The 27,995-nt window shown below is 36.8% G+C and overlaps 2 protein-coding genes across 2 annotated transcripts in view; both read left to right on the plus strand.

The window, feature by feature from the left end:
• Positions 1-3,416: 3,416 nt before the first annotated feature.
• Positions 3,417-12,339, plus strand: LOC121313581. The gene is made up of 5 exons (XM_041246266.1): positions 3,417-3,888; positions 4,018-4,102; positions 4,281-4,417; positions 11,780-11,857; positions 12,220-12,339. The coding sequence occupies exons 1-5, from the start codon at positions 3,421-3,423 to the stop codon at positions 12,244-12,246; spliced, it is 795 nt and encodes a 264-aa protein (XP_041102200.1). The 5' UTR covers positions 3,417-3,420; the 3' UTR covers positions 12,247-12,339.
• Positions 12,340-18,984: 6,645 nt separating this feature from the next.
• LOC121313578 (adseverin-like) overlaps positions 18,985-27,995 on the plus strand; it is a 43,299-nt gene continuing 34,288 nt past the window's right edge. The window contains exons 1-2 of the mRNA XM_041246264.1: positions 18,985-19,241; positions 24,548-24,702. Coding sequence (XP_041102198.1) covers positions 19,049-19,241; positions 24,548-24,702 — 348 coding nt within the window. The 5' untranslated portion in view covers positions 18,985-19,048. The remainder of the gene's footprint in view (positions 19,242-24,547; positions 24,703-27,995) is intronic.

Here is a 27,995-nt window from a genome sequence, read left to right on the forward strand (position 1 = left end):
ATCAATTAGCTACTAACAACCAAATGAGCAAGATGGGCTGAATGACCTCCTCTCGTTTGCAATCTTTCTTATTTCAAAAGCACATTGTGATGGTGTTCCACTATGAAAGGTGCTATATAAAATAAAGATTGAAGATTGATTATGTTCTTATCCTTCTGTGCACTTCATCAGAAACCATAAACTGGCTTTCCATTTCGTTCACAAATATTATCAGCATTTTCAAGTGAAGGCACAAAATCCACCCTCTCTCTCTTTCAAGCCATTTTGGTCATGCTGAACAATACTGGAGATCTACTGCTCCTACCTCCTGTAGCTTACCAAAGTAAAAAGTTCATACTCCTTGTTGCTTTATATAAATGTAGATTATTATTACTTTTTTTTTTATAGAGCCGCTTTTCTCAACCTGGTAAAACTGTAATAAATCCAATTTTATACTGCCATTTTTAACTTACCAATTTTAAGCATTACCATTAACATGTCCCCCTGCAAAACTCTGGTCCTAGTGGATGTAAGAACCATCAATAAGAAACAGCACATTGAACAAATGTGGTATTTCTTTCTATCTTCTGGGGGCAGCAACAAGAACAAGACCTTAGATTATTTGTTATTTCACTAGCACCTAGTTGAGAGTTAAACAGACCTGCCTTTTGCAAATAAACAAAATCACCTTGTGTTTAATACGAATGTTACATGAGCTGACTGGAAAAGTAATGGATTACCCTCCTTACCCATAACATGTTTTTTTTTTTTTTTTTTTTAACGGGATAGTGAAGGAATTCAGTAAAACCTTGTACATTTTTTTATATCACTGGCTTTCTAGGAAAAGGAAAAGCTAGGAAAAGGAAAAATAAAATGCCAGTTGGAGCATTTGTCTATTTTTTGGGTCACCTAGTAATAAGAGGCTTCACTGACAGTACCAAGGCAACGATGGCATGATAGTTGGTTTGTGTGTAGTACGTGTAACAAACTCATGGCTTTGGTTGTCATAACCAGTTCATATTCAAAGCACATAGTCAAGCTCTTTTCTGTCTACACTAAATTGAAGACATCGAGAAAACGTCTGTCAATTTTTTTTATTTTTATTATTATCTGAATTGCTTTTAGTTTTACTACATAGTCTACCACTGAGTGCCAAGCTTTTGTGACGTTCTTAGTAAACAATATGCATATTTATTTAACTGGGTAGTACATTTGTTTTAAATGTATACTATGGTGATAGCCTTGGGAATAGAGAAGAGAAGGAAGAACTAGACAGTATGTTAATTTATATTAAAGTTCATATTAAAGTTGTTTTTAAGAACAGGGGGGGTTTCTCTAAAATTGTTACAAAAACATTTGTTATAGTTCATATTTTATTTTGCTTCCCTCAGGTGTAGAACAGATAAGCTTACAGGCCAAATATATTACCACCTACTATTGCAGGTAATAGAAGGACATGGTTTTAAGAAGGGATAAAGCGTATAAGCCTGCCTGCAGGTGGAACAACCTGAATGTAAACAAAATGGTCAGTTAATGAGGACTGGTTTCTGATGAAGTAGAGTGGATAAAAAGGTACCTATGCAAAGATGCTGAAAATGTGGAATCTTTTTCAGCATAATTTTGCAACCTAAAGCCTGTTTTTATCATTGTCAATAAAACTTGTATTCATTGCACTGCTTCTGCTAAAGTAAACAAAATCTTGGTGTATAACTTTTCTAAACTGCTCACATGGCCTGCTTTATCTGAGACACTTTAGTGCTCACGAGATTAGTGCTGAAGTATTCCTGGAAATGTTCTTTGTACTCTGTTGCTAAGAAATGTTTTTTTTTTTTTTTCTGCTGGCCCTCTTGGTAGGCAGTCTTCTCTTATTCTTTAGGTAAAGTAGCAAGAGTCCCGTTGCTTAGCAACCTTTCTTTACTGCATGCCACCACTTCAGACTTCTCTGAAACAGAGCAAGCTGAAGTCTAAATATATGTTTCAAAAGTACACAAGTAAAAAAACAGCTTAATAATGAACATTAAGTACAGTAGATGGAAATAAGCACACAAACAGGTAAGTGATTTATTTATTTATTTATTTAGCTTAGTTAGTTGGTGAGGAAAGATGCATTTTCAACTCTTGCTCTGCTTCCTGTTTCAAGATACTGAAAAACAGAATGTATTGTTTTACTAATGTTGAGTTTAGTAACTTAAGTGATGAGTGGTTGCATTTTAAAATATTGCTGTATACCTTTTGCTTTTATTTTGGATTCAGGACTGGTTTCCAGAATGTCATATTACATACATACAGTCTACAGAGTAGTGTCCGATATTTCTTCACTAGTTTAATTCCTAGTGTTATATTGGAATTAGTATCGTGATGTTATTCACGTCTTTCAAATATATAAATTTTTATTAATTTGTCTTATTAATAAAGTTTCTTATTAATTTGATTGTGTCGTGTAAATGAGGTCAGAAATTCAATATAAAACTTTCATCTTTACGATACAATCATCAAAAACTACTTCATGTCATGTCATAAAAAAAAAGACATTACAAATTTTTTTATAATCTGCTATTTGTTTATTAAATACGAAAATAGGAAGTGGCATTTACTGCTTTTCCTTCAGTTTCGTTTCCAATGTTAACTGGCAAATCAATGCCTTAAAGAAGACTATTTTTGTTTACACTTTTCTGTCATCAGGAGTCATTGCACTACAAAAAATGTATCACGATAAGTCATCAAAAATATTGTAAATAGTATAAATTACAAGAATAAAAGATGGTAGCCAATACATCTTAATTTGTTTGCTATTTTGAAGAAAAAAAAAAAAAAACAAAAAAACATTGGTTCTACACGTAATCAGTCCTGGTGAGCTAGCTCTGGCCTGAAGTTTATTGTATAAAGTGACTTGCTCATCACACTGCTTGAGAAATGCGTTTTCTGGGCAAGCCTAGCTTTTAGTAATTTATTTATATGTGGTTTACCAGAGAAAGCCTATTACAAAGTTAATAAGATTGTCCTTTACAAACCAAAGATAACCGCAACATAAAAACAGTTCCACTCTACATCTACAGCAAAACCTGTTTATTCAAAGTGCAGCTGTCACTTTCTGGTATTAAAAAAATGGTGCTAACCTCGTTGCCATGGGTACATCCTAGTCAAGGTCAATGTAACTGTGACCTTGCTCAGTTCTTCCTGCCCTACTCTATTCCCCAGGCCATCACCACAGTATAAATAAAACCCCTGTTTTCCTACCTAGTTAAATAAAGATAAATACTGTATTTTAAAATGTTTTGGATTGGTTCAGCTGATGAGAAATTCTTAACAACAAGAATAACACATTTGATAAAAAAAAAAAAAAAAAAAAAAAAAAAAAAAACTCACTATGATTTTTAACCCCTATAAATTGTATTTATGCAGACATGTAAAAACATCAATTTTCTTTTTATGTCAGCAGGTATGGTTACACGAAGTGAAGACTTGGGAAACATGGAGTTTTCCAAAATGATTTCCCACAGTGAACCTTCGTTTCGATTTGACAGAAAAACAACCTTCTCAGCAAGTAAAAGCTTGGCAGATATAAGAAGTAAGAGCTTTGTCTACCCTGAAACTGTGCCAGATAATAATATATGGTCAAGAAAAGCACCTGATTTCACCCCAAAGCTGTACAGATCACTTAACTTACCCAGGAATACACAGGAAAGCAAGCAGGCTGTGTCTAAAATGACCAACTCTTCTGGGAAACTGAACATTGTAGAGGAAATTAAAACTACAATTCTACCTGAAATAGTCCAGAAAAAAGAATCTCCTAAATTCATTGCAAAATTTAAACCTCCTGACCCTCAGGAAGCCAGGATAATGTTTGTGAAGACTGGAAAATACCCTACTGCTGAATTTAAAGACCCTAAGCCACATGATTTCAGACAGGTAAACAGCCTTATTAAAGTTAGTCTTATTAACCCTAACCCTAACCCTAACAATAACATTACTTGTCAAGTCTAATATCCTCCTAACTACCAAAAATAATGAAGGTTATTATTATCTATTTGTTTCTAGTATGAAGAGAATATACCAGACTTTAATACCAGTTATGAGCGAGATTCTTGGAATCTGAATTTCAAATCTCAGCAGATAATTGCAAGTAAGTCTTTTTCTATAGAAAATAATTTAGTCCCGGATGGGCCCAATGTAGCTGCAATGATAGGGACAATGTTCATTATGGGGTTGTCATATATACACTTAATTTCTAGTAATTATGTTATATCACTGCCTATAGTTTCATAAATTGTTGCATAAATTGCTCTTATATCTTCTCCAAGGTCTCGAACCAGTAAAGCCTTCACAAGAGAAAACCAGTGTTCAAAGATTTGACACATATAAACCTCAGGAACTTAAATGGGATTCAAAGTTAATACTTCCAAAGAAGTCTTGGCCTCCAAAATCTGCTTCCTATACAGTAAGTATAATGCAACTAATGTTGTCCCCGGCATTTAAGATCGGAAAGCATGCATTCTAACCTTTATTGTCAGTTACCAATATTTAGTTAAACCCTAGGACAACCACGGGATGATTTTCACTCCTTTTAAAAATATAATCATGACATTCTCTAAACGTGTATGAAATCCTAAAACCTCAAGGACAGTTTTCTTTAGTTTACAGTCTAATACAAGATTATACCTACAGCATTGTAATCTCATACAATAGAAGACAATTAGCTCTCCTAGAATTATTACGATTCAAAGACATACATACTATAAACCTCTCTGGTACGCTTGTCTTTGACTTGAATTTGAAAAGCGTATTTGACATTGAATGCCGTTAGTGTCAATGTTGTTAGAGGTAAGACTCCTAGCAACACAAGTTTAGGAAAAGATGAACAACATCTAAAACATCCAGATGATAGTGACATTTTCTAGTGATTCCTATTCAAGATTTATAGCTCCCCAATGTTGATCTGGTGTCAAACACCTCTGAAAGTGAAAACAGTGAACCTGAAATGGCAGTTCAACCTGCTTCTACTGGGCAAGAAGGCAGAATCCATTTTCTGCATATGGAGACACTGACTTAATGCTAGACAGAAAGTACTAAAAGATAGACCAGGACTGAACTAATTTGCCAAAGGTTTTGTACAAGAGGACTTGGGCAACTACAATATATCATGATCCAAAATTAACCCTCGGTCCTTCCAGGTTTTTAGGTTGTTCTTGTTAAACAAATGTTTACCTATTCAATGTGGTTCGGGGGGGGGGATAAGCCCCTCATTATCCTTTGATCTCCTATATTCAATCAAATCTACTCCCTATTTAACCATTAGCCACACCCTATATTTCTGTCTTGCAAATGTTTGTTTTTGGTTGTGAACCTATGCGGATTGCAAGACCCCAGCAATTTCTTTCTGAGTAAAGTATTAAAGAAAAAATGTAAGTATGGAGTACTTACCGCACCCCTTTCCTGAGATTCGAGGTTTTCAAAGATCACTTCATGTCTGTATCAGAGCACTGTCTGACAGCTTCAACCCGGGGCTGATCAGCCCACCGCGCTTTCCTCTATCAGGCTTCCATGCAACATCCGAACAAGTGCCTTCCGAGCAGGCCTCCAAACTCAGGATATCTCTCTTGAGCATCTGTACTGCAAGGACTGCATTTTCAACAAGTTTATAAAGACCGTCCTCAAAAACGGCAGCGAAATCCCTTTTCATTTTCTATTGTGAATCAATCTCAGCAAAACCTATATGTCCACCCAAGAAAACTCCCCAACCACGCTCAGCTATTCAGCAGCACAGGTCAGACAGCAGGCAGACCGTCTCAGAGCAAGCTACCCCCACTGCCAGCACGTCATCACGCCAACAGGCAGCCACTCCAGCCAGTGAAACTCAGTAGGAACATTCTTGCATTTTCAATTAAATAAAAGCATTTATGCAACCATTCGCAGATACCTTATCCTTAATTAACACCAAACTTAGCAATCTGGATAAACAGGTGTTCAACATCGAGCAAGATAAACAAGGTTCCACAGTTTCAACATTCTCTTCCATTCCTGCCATAAACACAGCCACTTCAATAGCTACAGTCACGTTTGATTTTACACCAACCCCCATCCCTACAATAGAACCTCCGGTCTACAACCTTGCATCTGCAACAGCATATGGTTCCGCTGCCTCAACCAATGCCTGCTGTCACTCAATAACCCAGCAGATTCTGTGCAGCATAATTAAAGTTAAGGGCGCTACTTTGGGTTCTCTATTGATGGCTACATCAGAATTTCTGGACCATAGAGTAGTGGATTGTGGAGACTTACAGTGCTGAGAAAAAGTTTGTGAACCCCTTAGGATTTTCACATATTTCAAACCTAAAATGTTATTAGATCTAAGTTCTTAAACTAAGTACTAATAATAGATAAAGATAACCTGATTAAACAAATGACACAAAAACATGATACTTTTTCAACATGTATTTATCCACAAATGATTCAACATTCAATATCCATGTGTGAAAAAGTATGTGAACCTTTAGATTCAGTAACTGGTGGCACCCCATTGAGCAGCAATGACTTCAACTAAGTGTTTCCTGTAACTGTTGGTCAGTCTCTTGCATTGGTTTTGAGGACTTTTGGCCCATTCCTTCTTACAGAACTGCTTCAACTCAGTGACATATGAGGGCTTCCTTCCATGGAGAGCTCACTTCAGGTCCTGCCACAACATTTCGATGGGGTTTAGGTCTGGACTTTGACTAGGCCATTCTAAAATGCGGAATTTCTTCTTCTGCAGCCATTCTTTTGTAGATCTGCTTGTATGTTCAGGATCATTATCTTGCTGCATGACCCACTTTCAGTTCAGCTTCAGCTCACGGACGGATGACCTGACATTCTCCTCTAGAATATTCTGATACAATACAGAATTCATGGTTGTGTCAATGATGGCAAGCCGTCTAGGTCCTGAGGCAGCAAAGCAGCCCCAAACTATCACACTCCCACCACCATCCTTGACGGTTGGGATGAGGTTCTTCTGTTTGAACGCAGTGTTTGGTTTTCGCCAAACATAACATTTCTCATTGAGGCCAAAAAGTTCTACCTTTGACTCATCTGTCCAGAGAACATTGTTCCAGAAGTCTTGTTCCAGACAGGCTTCCATAAACTCCATTCTTATTCAGTCTTTTTTTGATAGTTGATGAACACTCACATTAGCCAAGGCAAGAGTGGCCTGAAGATCCTTGGATGTTACTCGAGGGTTCTTTGTGACTTCCTTGATGATTTTCCGGTTTGTTCTTGGAGAGATTTTGGTAGGAAGACCGCTCCTGGGTAGAGTGACTGTGGTCTTGAACTTTCTCCATTTGTCTGACAGTGGATTGGTGGAGCCCCAAATCCTTAAAAATAGTTTTGTAACCCTTTCTAAACTGATGAGCATCAATAACTGTTTTTCTGAGGTCCTCAGAAATTTCTTTTGATCGTGGCATGATGTGTTTTCACACACCTGTATAGTGAAGAACAAACATACAAAGTTTCTGATCTTTATATAGAGTGGGGCCTCCCAAACTCTGAAGATCTACCTAATTATTTAAACACCTGATTCTAATTATCCCCTTAATTGAGCTGATAAAACCAGGGGTTCACTTACTTCTTCACATACCCTGAATCTTAATTACTCATTGTTTGTCTAATTCATACATCATTTTGTTTCAAAAGACATGGAATTGGTTAATATAAACCCTATTGGATATTTTAAAAAATACTATGGAATTTCCATATTTATCATTGGGGTTCACAAACTTTTTCTCAGCACTGTATCAGTCATGCTGAAATTCAGAGACCCCAGATTACTGAAGAATATTACCCTGGAGGAATTGGTTCTTGCAATCTTTATATTTAGAGATGTACTATGTTCTATATACCCGAACCACAGGCAAGAACTGGATTCCTATGATTTCTATGTCGTGGAGCTGTCTGTCAGGTATGGATGGGCCATGTTTTTCAACTACCACAAATCCTTTTCAGCAAAAGCAGCAGCAATTTTGGCATCAGATAACCACATCATTGACTGGGCACAACCTGATTTAGACCTATTTAACATTTAACGCATGCAGGACCTGTGTTTCCACCAGCCAGTCCACCTTTTTGTGCACGAAAGCATCCATAGCATCAACTTCCAGATTAACAGTCTGCAACACTCATCCCCATTTCTCTAACAGAATCTCGATCCCCAACTTGAGCAAACGACAAGAGAAGACAAATTCGGGTAAAGAATCAGATAAGCAGGAGGAAAGCAAATTTGTAACAATTTCAATTTCAATTCAAAAACATCCATATATACAGTTTCTACAGGGATGCTCATTCAAAAGCTATCTGCCCAGTAGCTCCAAAGTGACTCTCACTAACACTAATAGCCTCCACTCCCATAAATATTCCCATTTTAAAACAAAAACTTCTGAATCATCCAGACAAGAGCGTCAGTTAAATCCCTCGCTCGTCCTTCCAAAGCAGTACAGTCTCTTATTCAAAAAGAGATTAAAAAAGGATTTATGGTTGGTCTGTTTGCAGCGCCCCCATTTCCAATATTCAGGATTAATCCCATAGGGATCAGCACTTGGAAAATGTCAGGAAGAAAGTGTCTCATCATTGACTTGTCAGCACCATGTGGATCAAGCACCAGTAGCATCAACTCGTTCATTCCTCATGATCAAATTTCTCTACAGTACAATACCATATCGGATGCAGTTCATTCAATTAAATTGGTAGGTCGCGGCTCCTGTTTTGCAAAAGCAGATATTCAGACACATTTAAAGTAATGGCAATCCATCCTTCTCTTTGTCACCTGTTCGGGATATGCTGGGAACATAAATTCTATTTTCTAAGTTCCATTTCTGCTCCACCTACTTGACGATTTTCTCTTGATATCGCCTTCCTCAGATCCTCCAGCAGAAGCGATCACTAATCTTAATAGTTTATTTTCAGAGGTTGGTGCCCCGCTTTCAGAAGAAAAAATAATTCACTGGAATTTCTAGGAATCATACTGGACACAGAAAAGTTTGTAGTCAGACCTTCCTGTATCTAAACTCGACCGTATTCATTCTCGTATACATAACTTTCAGATCAGCAAAATGATCAGGAAACATGCTCTGCTCTCTTTGCTGGGACATTTCAATTTTGCAATTCACATTATCACCCATTAATTGCTCTTTCATCGACAGCAAAAAACTTGGACTCCTACATCAATATTTCATCAGAAGCTAGGGAAGACAGTAAAGTGTGGTCTGCTCTGATACAGCATTGGAATGGCCTGTTTGTGTTCTGTGATGATTTCATTTCAGCTCTAGACAATCTGGCTTTATTTACGGACACTTCATTCATGAGATTCATGAGATAAACAATCAATGGTTTTCTAGTGCATGGCCACTAGAAATTGAAAACCTATCAGTGCATCAGAAATCCACAGCTCTTCTTGAAATGTACCCAATAGTCGTGGCAGCATATCTATAAGGTCAAAAAAAAAATCAGTACTATTCCTTTTCGACAACAAATCTACAGTTCATATTAACAACAAAGGCTGTTCCTGTTCACCTCTTATTATGCAACTACTGTGGCGACTAATATGGATTGCAGTAGCAAATAATTTTCTAATCCAAGCCCGCCATCTACTGGGCATTTATAATAATGCAGCTGACACTCTTTCTTGTTTACAGATTTCCAGATTTCACCATCTGGTCTCTACAGCTCTGCTAACTTCAGCAGTGACACCCCAGTTCAACCAGTTTAATTTTCAACTAAATGCAACAATCAGTGGACTACTTAATACAGCACAAGCATACATGGCTGCAGCACTCACTCATTCCACCAGATCCTCTTATCCCAGCTGCTGGACCACCTATTTGGCTTTCTGCTCCCAAAGCAGGATAAATCTGACCCCATTCAATCAGGATTGGGTTATGGATTTTATAGTGCACACAAAGGACTTAATATGTTGCACCAGCTACAATCAAATCCTTTCTGTCAGCAATACAATACCAATTTTGCTTGATGACTATTACCTCCCCAACTCTATCAATACCAGCTGTCTGTCTCCTCCTGAGTGGAATCTCTGACAGCTCTCAGACCGCTTCTCCTGTATCTGCCTATCTCTATAGATATTCTGAACAATTTGAAAGTGATCTCATGCTCATCTTAGATTCCCACTTTATCCTCTTCCTGCGCATTTCCAAAACAGATCAGCTTGGGCAAGGTTAATTTATTCAACTTTCAAAAATGGACACTCCTCTATGCCCATGTGCTTCCATGTAGAAATATATTGCAGAACACAAACCTAGTTCAAAGTCTGACCCCCTGTTCATTGATTCAAGCTGTTATATCCAGACATTGGTTCACATCTCATCTGTCTTCATTGGTTTTCAGAGCAGGACTTCCCCCTCAATTCTATACTCCTCATTCATTCAGAATTGGGACAGCCACATCAGCAGCAAGAGCAAAGATTAACCAGCATCTAATAAAAAATACAGGGCGCTGGACCTCATCTGACAGAGACCTACCGCTGTCGTTCTGCACCCTGTCTGATGATGGTATCCCATGTCAGTCCACATGCCCTCATCTCTTTCTCCACTGTCGTCTATGTTTCCTTTGGATGACCCCTTTTCTGTCTTCCGTCTGGTATCCACCGTAAGGCAGCTCTATGTAGTGCACCTGGTGTCATTCGATATGTGCAGAAGTCACCTCCATCTTCTTCTCTTAACAGCTAAGGCTAGAGGCCTTGTATTTGTTTTTTGGTGGAGCTCTTGATATGAAATTGTTCTTGACCAGAAAACTCTTCCGCAGACATTTGATTTGGAGGGTGTTCAGCTTGTCGGCTGTTCTTGATTTGATTTTCCGGCACTCTGCTCCATATGACAGCACACTGAGGATATTGCTGTTAAAGATCTTCAGTTTTGTTTTTGTACCCTCTTGTTTTGACTTCAGGTGCTGTTTAGCATAGAGAATGCTAGGCTGGCTTTACTTATTCTTGTGTTATCATCCCTCTTTGTGTCCCCATCTACTCTACTCTCCAGGTAGGTGAATCCACTCACTTCTTCTACGGCCTTGTTGTTATTGATGATGGAATTATTTTTCTTTGTTCATTCGCATCAGTTATGATTTGTTGATGTTTATTTGTAGTCCAAGCTTTTGGGCTGACTCACTCATTCAGATGGTCTTATCCTGCATGTCTTTATGCTGACTTTAGAGCAGGCTGATGTCGCCTGCGTAATCCAGATCTTCAAGACAGGTGGTGAGTGTCCATCGGATTCTTTCTTCCTTTCAGATTCTCAAGTCTCTGTTTTATGCGCAGGGGATATTCCCTGTGAGTCTGGTCCCCCAAATGGCAGGGACCCCCCTTCTATATGTCGGGCCTTAGAAAAAGGTGGACCATCTCTTTATGTTGCAATCTTTACAAACTCGATGTCCCTGAGAGTGCTGAGCACCCAACCTTGGAATTAACCGCATTACGACACAACCCTCCCATAATCTGCAGTAGTGACCTGGAGGCTGGGCTCAGCTTGCTTAAACAGAAATAGTTGGATAACACATAAAATGTAAAGACATAATGGCATCCAAATTGATAATGTCATGCAAACAAAAAGGAGAAATTCCAAGACCAATAAAAGAAAACGTGCTTAGTATCTGGGGTAACTGATATTTATTACTGATTTAAACATTGTGTAGATTTGCACAATGAATATGGGATTATAAGAGAAACCTATTAAATACTGTTAGATCAATACTTCCCAATTGAAAAAACAATTGTCAGTGAAATAGGATACTTATTTAAAAATCTTACCAGCGATGTTAATGTTGTTTACAGAGACATAGACGGAGACGTGGGGTCTACAGTGCATTGATGGGTCGGGTGGAAGACAAGCTTGCTAACGTTTTGGAAAAGGTGTGAAAAAAACTACCATACTTTTCTCAGACAAATTATACGGTATTATATACTGATGATACATTAAAGATTTGAAAAATATCTGGAAAAATTCCATTTGTGATCTTTATGCTTGCAAGCAGAAATTTACATATCAAAAACCCTGCATTTGAACATTCAACTAAATACAGTCAGAGTACATCAAATTCGGTTATTGTCCAGCAGAGGAATATTTCCAAATACATATTATTTAAAAACAAATATCATGAACCTATTATACAATATGTAAAAATATAAAAGTGGGTTCAACCAGAGTTAAAGTCTGAAAGATTTGCATGCGACTGAAAAAAAGTATTGTAAAGTATTATTTATATTTATTTTAGGATGAACCGGTTCGAAAACAGAATTAGGAACAAAAGAAGACATGTGTGTTTGGCAAAATATGTTTCTTGTGTGAATGTGTGTGTGTGTGTGTGTGTGTGTATATATATATGTATATCTCGCTGCTGATAAGTTTCAAAACACACTCCAATTTAATTTAATTAAGTTGAAAATTAATGGTGTATAATCATTTTTAGGTATACATCCAAGAAAAAAAAAAAAACTGCATAATTAATTTTGTAAGTAAATATTTAATAGAAAATGTCTTAGGTTTTCACATTAAACCTTTAATCAACATGAATTAATTATAACTTGACAGTATGCTAAAATGTGAAAGTACTTTATCCACAACTGTTACTAGATATTAGACTTAAGCTAGATTAATTACTAAATGTATACTGAATTAAATGTACAATTGTGACTTAATCTACATCTAGCAGGCTATTATATATATATATATCTATTATCTATCATATATTATATATATATATATATATAGATATATATATATATTATATTTGCAAAAAAAGTTTTATAGTAAATCTGTAAACTCACCATCTTTTATTGTAAATCTGCATTAAAGGAATTCCAGTACATATTATGTGTGTTCTCTGTCATGTTATGTTGTTGTTTCTGCTTGTATAATGGAATGTTTTATTTATTTATTCATTTTTTTAAAGAAATTTCCTGTTCACTATCTCAGAGTCTGCAGGGGGGAACAATGACCGTTGCTCATCATTTAACCACCCAAATCAAGTTCACAGAAGTTTCTTGAAAATGACACTGATTAACCCAAGGAATTGAGCAGTTGTTCAAATTGTTTCTTCTTAAAACACATTTGAGAGTGACTGAAGTATCACAAGTAAACTAATTGGATGACCAGATCCAACCAGTCAATACATTTTAAACCTTTTCATGCACCGCTATGCAAAAACAAGAAAGTTAGTATCATTCACTGTAGAAATGACCTAGGAACTGCAAGTGTAACAGATTTCCTGAGGAAAAAGGCACAAAAACTGGGAACTCTAACCTAGTGTTGCCACCTGCCGCGTCAAACCCTGACAGTTTGGGAATTGGCATCTGTGTCTGGGTGGCAGGAATTAACAAACACGGCCTCCCTAATGTCCGTTTGTTAAACATATAAACACCAACATTCCTTTAATATTTTCTTTGACAAACCATGTAACGGGATATTTTGGAGTGGAATTTATTTTGACTTTAATTTTGGTTTGGATTGGATCACCAATAATACTTCCACCAATTAAAGTGTGGCATGACAGTGTGCGATCATGCCCTCTGACAGACTGGTGGTAGAAGCGCTCACTGGACAAGTTGTCGGATGTCAAAGTGAATATGAGAATGGCCGTGAGTGATGAAGCCAGTTTGCTTAAAAAAATTTATAAGCAGACCGGACATTTCCATCAATGGATTTAGGAAATCTAGAATTTATGATGCGATCACAAACTATGAGGCTGGGTAAACTGTGTCTGCTACTGTGATACCTGTAGGACTGTTCATTTTTTTTTTTTTTTTACAAGGGGTTAATTAAGTAGCAGCCAAAATTGTTTATGCCAGACTTATTAGAAAGTCTGTAACAATGGTGCAAATTTGCTTTGGATTGTTATTGTCTATACATGTATACTACTATTTAGACACCCATCGTGCAGGTATTGCAAAGTCCCTAACCAATATATTAAAATGAATTAGTTATGCACCATATAGAAAGAGTTGATTTTGCCAGTGCTTGCTAATCTATTAACCAGTTTAAATTTAAAGCTAAAGTTTTAGTTTTGATTTTACTGTTAAAGTTTTCACATGTGTCAATACTGTCTTACAATTACTAAATGATACTGTGGTCATTCCACTGTGTAATGTTAGTGAACCATAGTTAAGTTTTAAAATCGAGAGTTAGCAAATGCTTTCATTAAAGTGTACTGCAGTTAGTAATCATTTCCAATTACTGATTGAAAATTGAAGGGCCATATAAGAACGGTAAATATTGGAACTCATTTTTAGAAGGTCTTCTTTTTTGTTGTTCTCCAAGTTGTTGCAATTACATTGTAGATGCTATAACAAGTTACTGTATATGAGATACAATGCTGATCTCCGCACGGGGCACTCTGGCAGTGGTGGCGCTGGCATCGGCAATGCTGATCTCAGCACGGGGCACTCTGGCAGTGGTGGCGCTGGCATTGGCAATGCTGATCTCAGCACGGGGCACTCTGGCAGTGGTGGCGCTGGCATAGGCAATGCTGATCTCAGCACGGGGCACTCTGGCAGTGGTGGCGCTGGCATAGGCAATGCTGATCTCAGCACGGGGCACTCTGACAGTGGCAACGCTAGATTGCACATCTCCCTCACCCTCCCCATGAGGATAGCACACTGCTGCCCCCTCTCCTCCTGCCGCTGCACGTCCCAACATCTTGCCTCTATCTCCGCTCTCCTCCTGTGCTGGTCCCAGGCGTTCAGCATGGCAGCCAACATACTGTAATACATTTTTAATTTTTTTTTTTTTTAAATCTCCCCTTCTGTCTATGAGTCTCAAGGATGCTATCCCGCCTGATACCATGTGACGCAGTAACGACGGCAAGGAGACTCAGAGACCAAAATGCTGCAGTTTAAGCACCCTCGTGCATTTATTTCCATTTCCATTTACAAACACACAACACAGACCAACACCGCACCATGCCTTCACCATCACTACTCTCAACTAACTACTCTCACCCTGTCACACTGCCACAGGGAGTTACTTGTAATTTTAAACTATCACATAATACAAAATATATACAGATGATTTTAAAAATTTTATTATGTTAATCAAACCTTTTATGAGAAACATTGAAGACTTTGAGAAAGAGTTCTAGTACACCGTGCCCCTGTGTTTATTTGGTAATATTATTATTGAAATGTACTGTTTTGTGTTTGTTTAAAACGATGTTCTGTTATTATTGTTTTACAGCACGGATATTGTTAAAATTCCCCATCTAGCTAAACACTTGCCTATTGTAGTCATCTCCAAATTAATTAAGCGATTACCAATTTGGAGATGACCAAGTATATATAAAGAGCGGATCAGTCGCTCATGGGGGTTGGTTGGTAGGAGAGAGTTTTGGAGAAAGAAAACAGAGAAAGTAAGAACTAAATATATAAAAACACCTGCTACTAGTGCTGGATTAGGACCAGCACAATAGGTGTTTTTTTTGTCTCTGTTTATTAGTATTTGTTTTGGTTTGCCTTTTGTTTTTGTGTAAGAGCGTTTTGTTTTGTTTAAATACATAAGGGCGCATTTGCGTCTCAGCCTGTAGCACCTTGTGTGTGCCAACTTGCTAGTCTGTGACGTCATCACTCGACCATTCTGTCACAGTTTGTCATAGAATTTTATAAGTCTATTTGAGTATTAATATATTAATGGCCTCACCCATACTTGCCAAGATTTGGACACTGTTCACGACACAACCATCATGACAATAAATATAGACACAATGAAGCATTCTTCCCTTTATATACCGGGTGATCAGCAGGTGTGTCAGCCGCACGAATTGCACAGTGTGTGTTTTTCACTAACTCTACTGTACAGAATAAATGATTTTTTTTCTATGGGGAAATATCGGGTCTTTCTTCCTATGCATCGGGACGGGGGACATTTGCTAGGAAATTGGGACTGTCCCGACCATATGCAGTAGGTACTGTTGACTTGTATACTCACCACACCTACACCTATTCACTATACTATAAAGCTGCATTTCTGTGAATAATTCTAGATGAATAATATTTTAATGGAAAAAAAAAAAAAACATACAAGAACATTAGAAACTAGCTGGGCATATTGCAAGTATATATATGTATTTACCGATATAAATTTATTCAAAGGTTGCAGATAAATTAGTTTTTCAGGTGTTGTTAAACAAAAGTGCAGAGGCTGAATAAACAGCATTTATCACAATCAAAACAATGTGATATATACAACAGTGTTGAAAATGGTCACATACCCATGCAAAGAAAAGCAAGCCCAGTGTTAGGAGTTACCAGGTAACCTGTAAAAAATTTCAACAATGTTCATGAGAGCAACTCAATGACATGTTTTTAGAGATCCTGGTTAAAAAAAATGTGCTCCCTCCAACACCATCTACATGATTTTTTTTTAAAATAAAATAAGACTCCTTGTTGTACAAAGCAGCTGGAGGTTCCCTATAAAAGCTGTACATACTGGTCAGCTTCCTTGCAGGCTGTCGTTTGTGACTGTGCCCAAGACAGAGGAAAAACCTGTTTTATAAGAGCAGCATACAGAACCAACGCTGCGTTATCATTCCTGGGTGTTATCAGCACTGCTACCAAGAATTATTGTTTTACAATTGTTTCCAGTTTCTGGTAAATGATTAGGAAAGACGCTCAAGCAACTCGATCCTCTTGAAAGAAAAAATATCAATGCTTTCTTTCAGTGTCATTAACGCTGAATCAGGGCTGTGTAAGTTGTGGCAACAGCTTTGAAAGGCTGGTAAAATGTAATTTTTTCTCCAATCAAAAAATGCGTCATTATAACTTTAAACAGTTAATTATTAATTAAAAACTGTTCTAAACTCTGGACTAGTAAAGGCAAGGCTAATGTAAGGGGAGGCATGAACAATATGGTTTACAAATATAAACGTTACTGTACAGTATAGACATAGTCAAAAATGACCTGGCAGATGTATTGCAGGAAATTTTTGTAAGTGATTAAATGGAGCATTATGTCCACTGTTCAGCTATTTATGAATGTGGCACTCTCATTGTTACAGAAGATGCTGTTGAAATTGAAACCGCGCCCAGAGCTGGAACTACAGAATATTGAGAGCAAACATCAAACTTACTAATAAAGAGCATAAATGATGAAATAATGGTAAGAATTAAACTTACAGAAGGAAAATGTGTGCATTTAAACCAGACTGTATTTGCAAATAAAGTACCGATAGAGGCTCAGCTTTGGGTTGCTTCCCTATCAAAGTCACATCTCAAACCAGTTTGGTCTCGGACTGCTGTCAATGGAAACTAAAAGGACTGATACCAAAGCACTTTCAACTATAGCCCGGTGGCAGATGGAAACATGTCACCTGAGTGTATTTGTATTTGTGGTTGGTTAGCCTGTCTGCACATACACACCATTAGTTACATACATTCTCGACAGCTCTAAACACTTTAACATCACACAAAAACATATAATACATGTGGGCATATTAGGAGAGACAGGCAGCCAAAAATATAGACTGCAACTGCAGTGTTTGAACTCTGTACCAACTGTATTAATTATGTTATATGTTTTCTCAGTGTTTATTTAAATACATTAGCATTATGTAATAATCTCATAACCCCTCTGGTCTATTCACGTTGCTGCTAGTTCCTACTCCAATTCATGTTGACCCAATTTTGTCATGTCCTTTTTTGTGTATATATCTTTGCCCCATTTGTAGATAGTTTATATGGCTGGACCCTTTATGATAACTTGGTTGTTTTTTGGGTTTTTTTTGTACAAATGTTTTTACACAGATAGAAACTACAAGAGGATAGTGCAGTGTTTGCATTATGAACAACCACAGGGACTCGCTAATGTTGCTCATTCACTTTATTAATGACCTTCACACTACAGAACAGAGCAGGAAGCTAATGTGTGTAACACCAACATTGACCCCTAGATATCCGGTATTCTACAGATAGGATTGCCATTACCAAACCACACTTTTCTGGATACAGTAACCTATATTTGCTTGAAGTTGAAGTTATAAATCAGAAATTGAAATCAGTATGTGGTTGAAAGTACTTTGTGAATGTAAGGAAGACATGTTCACTTAGTGGTCATTTCAGTGGTCATTTGGTGGATGAGGTGTTAAAAGCCTAATGCAAGTTTTCAAATGATGTTTGATTTACAGATGCTATTACAGATACAATCCAACAGATGGCAATATAACTTGATACTAAATACTGTATTCAAAATTACCAGTAGCTGCACAGGCAGAATAACTACTCTCTACAAATTATGTTCATATAACAGGAAACTCATATATATATATATATATATATATATATATATATATATATATATATATATATATATAAAATTAAATAAAATATTGTTTAACATCTTTGTTTTTCCAGGTTGTAATGCTACACAAGGCTGCAACTGTCCGATGTGTACGACGTGCAGGCGACCATACCATAATATATAATATATATATATATATATATATATATATATATATATATATATATATATATATATATATATATTTCTTTCACAATATGTTAGCGTGTGGTTGTTACATTATTAACTCAAATATATCAGAATAACAAAAACCCTGTTGAATATGACACCAATAACCAGCAACTACTGCAGATACTGTTTAAATTAAAGAAAAAAAGGATGGCTTCTGACAGAGAGCAAACATGCACAGTCCCCACAGCTCAAACTACAGAATGTAGTGTAGGAAAACAGTGATGTCTGGTTTCTAATATTATTACAGACAAATTAAACCATCAATTAGTTTTCATAATTTAGTATAACATTGAACCTGAATGTGGGACAATGCAGCTTTAACATATCCATCTTTATTTAATTTAAACTGTTCTAAATGTTATTTTAATGAAACACTGTTTGTATTTGAAGTGGTTTAAATAAAACAGGAGGAGGCAAAGCTGATGCTAGAGCAAGCAGTTAATGTGTACTTTGGCAAGACACACCCTCAGACGTACACTTATGTGCTGCCTGCACACTAGTTTTTTTTCCAGTGATTCAGAAAAGCACTGTGTAGACCTACTGAGTTTACTGCTTAACTTTTGAAGTAAACTAAAACTTAGTAAAAGATGGTGCTGTACCACAAAGAGTTTGAACAGGCAGGCAAGGCACCTGGTCTTCAGATCTGGAGAATTGAGAAAATGGAACTTGCTCCAGTACCAGATAGTTTACAGGGCAATTTCTTTGTAGGTGATGCCTACCTTGTCCTGTATACCATCAAGCAGAAGGAGGCTTGTTTTTACAATCTGCACTTCTGGCTGGGTGAGTGTTTATTTTCTATTTATATGTAATTGCTATGTAAAGTCAAAACTGGGTAAATCTGAATGAATGACTTATTTTATCTCCAGGGATATATATATGCAGAAAACTGACAGAGGGCAAACACTGATAGATATAATATACTATATATATATATATATATATATAGAGATAGGATATATATATATATATATATATATATATATTTATATATAGTAAAACTGCAGTGTACAAAAATGAAAGTATAGAAAAACAAAATTTTATGGACACAAAAAAAATATATATAAAAATATATATTTCAGAACGTTTTCTTGCAAAGCCTTTTTGTTGTGTATAAAATGATTTACTGGTGTGTGTGTGTGTGCATATATATGATATTATCATACTATTCTATATATATATTATATATATATAATATATATATATATCATGATATGAAAAAGTATTTGCCCTCTGTCTGATTTTCTGCATTTTTGCAGATTTTTGACACTGAATGTTATCAGATCTTCAAACACAATCTAATATTAGATGAAAGGGACTCTGAGTGAACAAATAACACAAAATTTTGATACTTATTTAAATTATTTGTTAAAGAAAGTTATGCAACACCCAATGCCCCGTGTGAAAGAGTAATTGCACCTATAAAAGGGGCTGGGAGCTGGGCATAGGGGTTAGTCTGGAAAAAAGGGACTGAGACCTGGAAATTGTTTAAACTTGTTATTTTGGTCAGTGTCTTGTGTGAAAAATAAAGTCAAATGTTATACTTCGAGAAGCTCTATCTCTTTCTTGACATCCTCTGGGTGGGTGAGGATCCCTCATGTCCTTTGTGTTCATCACCTGCAACATTAAGGCACATTTTGACCGGATGTAAGGTGGGTCTTAGCCAAGGACGGTTTACTTGGTGCTATGACCAGTTGCTGCGATGTTTGACCTTAGCACTGGAAGACAAGCGTAACCTGACCAATAAGTTGCCACCAGTTCCATCAAAGCATTACACACAAAAGACAGTATTCCTCCATCCAGGAGAGAAACCACCAAGAGAAGGTGTTAAAACCAAGCCTCGCCCAGGACAACTGGAAGATTCTAGAGACTGGAACATGCTGGCAGATATTGGTCAATGGCTTATTTTTCCTCCTGAGATTGCCACCACTAACCTTCTACCAGACATTGTCTTCTGGTCTGGATCAGCATGCCTTGTTCATCTGGTAGAGTTAACAGTGCCATGGGAAGATGCTGTGGATGAAGCCTATGAGAGGAAGAAACTTTGATATGCTCAACTAGCTGCTGAAGCAGAATAGCGAGAATGGAGAGTCCGAGTTTATCCAGTGGAGATGGGTTGTCGAGGATTTGTGGCACACTCTACAACTAGGTTTCTCAGAGATGTCGTGTTCAGTGGCCAAGATTTGCGTCACACAGTGAAGAACTTATCTGAACAGCAGAAAGGAGCAGCAACTGGCTGTGGCTGAGACAGAAAGATTCTGGATGGGGATCTCAAGCACAATAGAAAGAAAGCAATGCTGATGTACAGGTAAATAAGCTGGGCTGAGCTGAGTGGGGGACGGAGGGGGGTGATGCTGGGACGCCATAATCACTGTTGAGCCCTTTTGAGGTGTCGTGGGCTAGTCGACGAAACACCGAGGATGGAAGGTGCCCACTTGAAGACCCTATTTAGCTCAATCCAGACGGTTGTCATGCTGATGCGCTGGGGAGATCACACTGGGTTGATCCCTGGAGCCAGCATCGCAGCCGTTGTGTGTGCTGATGCGCTGGGGAGGCACAATAAGCTGATCCCTGGAACCAGCATTACACTTCAGCATTCAACACCAGACAGAAGGATATCTACATCATCAGATGGAAAGCAACGGAAATGGATGGAGATGCAGATCGATCATATTAGTTTACTATAAAGGTACGTCTTAGTTGGTGCTTGTGTTGGCGAGAGCCGAGTTCAAATTAACATGAAGTTTAACATCTACTCTCATGTAATGGAAATCATTAGCTTTTTGTATGCTGGGCCGTATGTCTGCCATGAGCTACCATTGCTGGTAGCGTCACGTGGGGTTCCTGTATGTCTGTACCACCTGCGGGGCAAGTCAATCCCTGTCTCTATCTCCTGTCAATGAACACGCCTCCCCATCATCTTCTAATCAATCATCTTTCTGCCACAAGCGTTTTAGGTTTTTATATTATTTTTATAAACCTTCTGAACATAATTAACAGGAGCCAATGAGTTTTATTTTTGTTATAAAACACTCACCACCACCATGGATAATAGAAACTATAGCCAGAGTTAGCCACATTACAAGTGTTGCAGTTTGTGTAATATTTGTATTTGTATTTCTTATTGTTGCAAGCTTAAAACCAGAGAAAAAGACCATTTGATCAGAAAAAAAGGTATTTCATTATCTAGGAGAGTTTGTAGTTTGTATTGTATCCTTCAAAATGGAACATGCAAATATTTCAAACACAAAGCTAAAGATGAAAAGTTACAGCTGTTTCCAGGTACCTAATCACTTCATGTGCTGTAGTTCAATCTTAGCACAATGATCTCTCAATCAGAACTGTGATCTACAGCAAAGGTACCAGGATGTAGCCGTTTATTTCCAGTGCTGCATGATCTCAAAGTTCACATCAGGTGTCATTTATAACCCTGATACCTGATTTACTTTCTCAAGAGCAATACATCACATTTTTAACGTTACATGTAGTATTATGTACACTTCTTATATATTTTTTTTTGTTGACAATATTGCTTGATTAACTGATTCACATATGTAAAGGCTCAGAATAGAGATGTCTATTATAGATGTACACTGCTGTGCAAAAGTCTTAGACATGTTGTATTTTTCTACTTTGATGCATTATGAGCATCAACAATTTACTCAAAGACTTTTGCACAGCAGTGTACAATGAAGTTGCTTAATAATAATAATAATAATAATAAAATAATAAATAATAATAATAATAATAATATAATAATAATAATAATATTTATTTTTATATAGTATCTTTCGTAGTGGACTGCAGTCACAAAGCACTTTACAGAGGTAGGCTGTGAACTGTGCATTATATGCAGAGTCACTTACAATAGGACACTGATTTAACATCTCATCCACAGGATGTAGCACGAGGAGATTAAGTCAGTTGCACAGGGTCATACAGTGAGTCAGTCAGTTAGTGGCAGAGGTAGGATTTGATGGTGTTTTTTTTTTTTTTAACATCAGAATAATTCTTAGACATTATTACATTTAGCCTCTCTTCTGAAGAATATTTAACAAGGTCACCATAAAAAACACAAAACATTTAGCAGTTTTTAAAGAGGAGGCTTGAGTACTGTACTGTATTTGGACTTTAATCAGATATACTTGGTTACTTATTCTCTGCTTGGACTGTCTAGTGTAAATTCTATTGTGAGGAAATGGGAAGTACTATTTCTGTTTTTCTTTGGTCATAATGTATTGTCATTAAAATATGCATGTGTGATTTATTTCATCAATAAAAACTATAATATATACTTTACCATAGATAACTAGTAAATGTTCATTATAGTACAGTATCTCTTTAAATGAATACTCCAGGAAAGCTCCACTAGTGTTTTCTACTAGGCAGCCATGGACAGCCAACTCGAGTTGATTCAAGTGCACTCAAATTGGTCTGAATTCTCCAAATATAATACAAGCCAAAATGTCTTGTTATACTCTTTTTCCTCCAACCCGAATTCAGACTTTAGAATTCAGGCCAGCCTGATGTGTTCCTGCAGTGGTTTAAGGTAAAGAAACATCCCCAAAGCATTAATTACATAACTATTACAGACCAATAATTGTAAGCTTAAGAACAATGCAAATTACTCAACACACAGAAATAATGATCCGCAATTATGATAATGACGCATTGGTCTATTTAGCGGCCGCACTTGCAGTTAGGACATTTGTGGTGCATGAAGACGCAAACCAAAAAAAGGAAGGGCAGCAAAGTCCTGTTGGCGCATGGAAAAGAAAAAAAAAAAGGTTTTCTGTGAAGGAGCTGAGCGTCCTTACGGTTGAGGTCACTCAGCACATAACAGAGTTGTTTGGAAAAGCCACAGCCAACATCAGTTATGCTAGTGTAAGCAAATTGGTTATGTTTTATTATTACTATATTGCAGGTTAAATATTATATTATAAGGCAAATATATGCTATTATCTGTAATCCTTGAATACAATTGCATGGTAGATTTATGTTCCGTGCAATGTTGTAATCGGACACTATTGAATGTTGGTTTGTTAGAATTATGTACCGTAAAACATCAAATAATCGGCGTCTCCAATACTCGCTGGGTCTCTAATAAGCACCGGGTTATGAATAATAATATAATGGGTGTCATACTGAATGTTCCAGCCAATATACACACATGGCTGTACAGCGAGCTTACCAATTTGTTGTTAAACAGTGATGAAGAGACCCTGAGGCTCAGGATGAATGATAAGAAAACTGAATTTAATTTATTTTAAACGGTACTCATAATGCTTTTTTTTAGTGATGTTATTCATTTTAAAACCAGTTGTGAAGCTTTTTTAAGCGAGCTGAAAGTAAGTAAAATACAAACTTGTTTTCTAATATTAACAGGGTTATTTAGTGTATTTGTATGTGTTTTTTAATAGTATTTTGTACATTTAAGTCTAGCAATTAGTATTCGGATTTTGCTCCTTTTCCAGTGTTCTTACTTATCAAAGTACACTTTATAAAAACAAATTAGTCACTTTTGCTTTGATTTTGCAAGCCAGCTTTTGTATTGATTTCATTGTTGCTCTTTAAACAGTTTAAAGCATTTTCAAGTGTGTTGTGGGCCAACAGTATGAACTTATTTTTCATATTAACACAGTGTTTCATTCTTCCACCTTTCCCTGGAATTAATTGTCAGACCATCCAGCTTGAAGCACTCTGTTCCCTTTACACAGTGCCCTCACAGGTTGGAAGGGAGATTTATAACCAAGATTCATTCTTTCTCTGTCACAGTCTCCTTTTGTAAATATTACATCTTTCTTATAATAATAATACAGTGCCTTTCATAGTGGACCACCATTACAAAGTGTTTTATAAGATATAAGACTAAGGTGTGTGAACTCAGCTGTGGAATGATTTACAAGAAAGATGGAGCACAAGGCGATCAAGTGACTTACTTGGGGTCACATAATGAGTCGGTGACTAAGCTGAACCGGGTACCTCCTGGTTAGAAGCCAGTTTCTTTAACCACTGGACCACACAGATCCCCTTTTATAATTTGATTGTATTCACACATGTGAACTGTATTTGCCTTTTCATTTCATCAGGCAAAGAATGCAGCCAGGATGAAAGCACCGCGGCAGCTATCTTCACTGTGCAGATGGATGACTATTTGGGGGGGAAACCCGTGCAATACAGAGAACTGCAGGGATATGAGTCTACTGCATTTACTGGCTATTTCAAAGGAGGAATTAAATATAAGGTACTATTTTTAACTATATGTCTTGCCATGTTCATGAGATTTCTATAGATAATACTATTACATCAATATAAAAAAAAAAACATGAAGATGTGTTGACCATGCTTTATGTATGACGTTTTTCAAGATTTATTTGTTGTTTAGACATGATCTCATTTGACATACATTAGTGGTAAATATACAGTCCTTTATATTATAACAATATTTCAACAAAATATATAAATATAAGTTTGTTCTTTAAGTTTGTACACTAGCCTTACCTTTCTTGGTTTAAGACTATATTTGTAGTCAAACTTTGGGTGCAAAATTATTCAGCTACTGTATACTTCACACCACTTCTCCCGCAATCACATTTGCAAGTTTGAATACTGTAACTCACAGTACTAGTTGGAAGGACCCACACATTTTAGATAAAAGTTTATTTTTAAATTTAAATAATTGTGATAAAGGCAGGGTTTTCATGAAAAAAAAAAAAAAAAAAAAATTTACTCACTCTATTTTGGTAGAACCTTTTCGGGTCATTAGGGTTTCCATGCAGTTTTCTTTGAAACATATTGTTACAGTGTTATAATACATGGATACTGCACACAGTGTTATAGTGAGTACTATACTATGTGTAGTATCCATGTATTATTTGCTAAACATTGTTTGACTGCATATATATTTATTATAAACCTATTATACATGTACATATATAATATATGCAAGTTTTACAGAACTATAAATTCAGCAATTCTGACCCTTATGATAGTGTCACAAGTGACCCTCAAACCCCTTCTCTCCTGTTTAAGGTATTAGTTCCTTTTGAATGGAAGGCCTATGTAGCCAAAGAAACTGGTCCTTCGATTGCACCAACTTAATTTCTAGGGGTTTCCCCACAGATGATGGAAACAATAATGAGGCTTGGAAACCCTCTGATATGAAAAATAGTGAATTCTGCCCAACTCAGATACCTAAAAAAACAGCCCTCTGTGATCAAATTGAAATGCATAAACGAAATAGTCCAGAACCATTACTCTCTGTGGGAAACTTTCTCTGAAAAGGGGGACAGACCGACATGTGTCCAGACTAATATGCGGATGTCTAAGATGCAGAACTGGGTTGTCTCTAGCAGAACCAATACCGTGTACTGCATGTACCCATATGGTAAAGCACTGTAGGATAATGTTTGAGTGTGGTCCTGATGATCCACAAGGATTATCCTTTTCCCAGGTGAGATGGGGTCATTTGCGAAAGTTAGAATGCAAAGATGGGAAACCTGCTTCCAGAGTTCAGGTATCCTGCAGGTATCAGGTATTTTAGTCTGTTACACACACTTGTGATGCCCAGCACTGGATACCATACCCTATGGTGGCTTTTAAGCAACCTTTAAGAACAGAACCAGAAAAGGATTTTCAATCCTGCTGGGAGCACTCCAATATCCTGGACGTGAACTGGATACTATGTTCAAAAGACCATTAGAACCATTAAGAGCAATAATATTATTGTAAAACGCAGTATTGGTTTAGAAAATGTTAAAAAGCTACAAGCAGAAATATTATTGCAGACATCTGTGTTAGCCTAAATGAGAGACTCCGTGAAACTATAAAACACTGACCTAATTCAATAACCTTGATGGGGCCTCTTGCAGTGCGGATGAGTTGCTTATCAGCAGCTGCAACTTAGAACAGGAGAGGCTCTCGCTTTTTATTCTTATCTTGTGGGAGTACTAGGATTCTCATGGTAGCAGAAGTATATGTTTTAACAACCTGGCAGACCAGGTGTTCTAATTCAAGGGTCTATAGCTTTTCTATTTTTTATCTTAATAAGTGAGAGGTACAATATATAGTTTTAGATAAATATATTCTTATCTTGGAAAGGTGGGAGAAAGCCTGGTACTGCATATTATTAGTTTTAAGGAGTAGCCTAGTACCAGAAAGTATATTTTTAAATTTAGCAATAAAGGCTGTCTAACAAAAAATAAGTTTAGGTTTAATTATGCCTTCTGATGCATGAAGGGAGAGAAAAAGTCCTACAAATATGGGAGCAAAATTACAATTAGGTATCAGTTGAGTTTGTTAACACATAATTGACTGGTCCATTTTTTGAAGACCTCACTGTGAATCTGACTGCTGTTGTTGTACTAGAACCTCTAGTTTGGTAAGCATAATCTTGAATTTATATCTCACCTATATTGAAATATGATACTATAGGATATGATTATTATTAGCTTTAAAGATGTTGTTATATTGTATGCATTAGTGTAAATACCTTATACTGCCTGAAGGTGTGTATTGTAACCAAATTGCTTTATATACTGTATTATTAATGCTGTTAGTTTGCAAAAAACATGAGACTGCCTGGACTGTCTATGAGCTAGAATTTGAAGTAGATCTGCAATCACTTGATCCATGTAAGCATTAATAAACCGAAGGAGTGAATATATACTCTGATTCATTACACTTTGCATCACCGGGTCTGTGTGATTATTCTTGATTAACTGTTTTCTGTGTATGTGAAAACCTGTAAGCCAGTACATGAACAATGCATTATAGGAATTTATGCAATTGATTTGTCCACTTGTTTGTCTGTTCTGATTCTACTAGTGCAGTGGCCTCCAACTTTTTAGTAGCAATATCTACTTCTGGTATTGACAAAAACTTAAAGTAGAGATGAAACGATAGCAAATTTCCATGATACAAATAGTTGTGAGCCCACTATTTCACAATACGCAGATTATCACAATAGTAGCAGTTATTTTGTAACTAGTTTTGCAAGTGAATACAAATACATATAACTTGTGTTAAGTCTTTTATTCTCTGTGGCATATGGTCTGCAACACAAGGAAGCTATAGAGTGTTATAAAAAGAGCAAGGTTCTAGCAAGAATGAAGACCTATTGTGACACTGAGGAAATCACCAACTTTCATTACAAGGTGCTTTAAAAGATATGAGACTAGGGTGTGTGAGCTATGCACCAGCTGTAGAATCACTTACAACAACGTCTCACCCAAAGGACGGAGCACAAGGTTAAGTGACTTGCTCAGGGTCAGTCAGCTGAGTTGAGATTTGAACTGGGGACCTCCTGGACCAACCTGGTCTCCAAATCGGTCTTCAAGCTTATTTATCCTCCTTATGCTTTATTTATACATTTAAATACTAATGTGCTTAGAAACAACACCAAAATACAAAATATAAAGCACCTGTCTTTCTTTCAATACATTTCAAGCTATTTGTTTTCTGTAATAAAAAACTGCAACTAACGGTTCTCAATTCTTTTTGAAATAGTCTGCAAATAAAACCACCATTCAAAAAGTA

Source organism: Polyodon spathula, chromosome 3 (genome assembly GCF_017654505.1).
Source record: "Polyodon spathula isolate WHYD16114869_AA chromosome 3, ASM1765450v1, whole genome shotgun sequence".
In the NCBI taxonomy this organism is placed as follows: Eukaryota; Metazoa; Chordata; class Actinopteri; order Acipenseriformes; family Polyodontidae; genus Polyodon; species Polyodon spathula.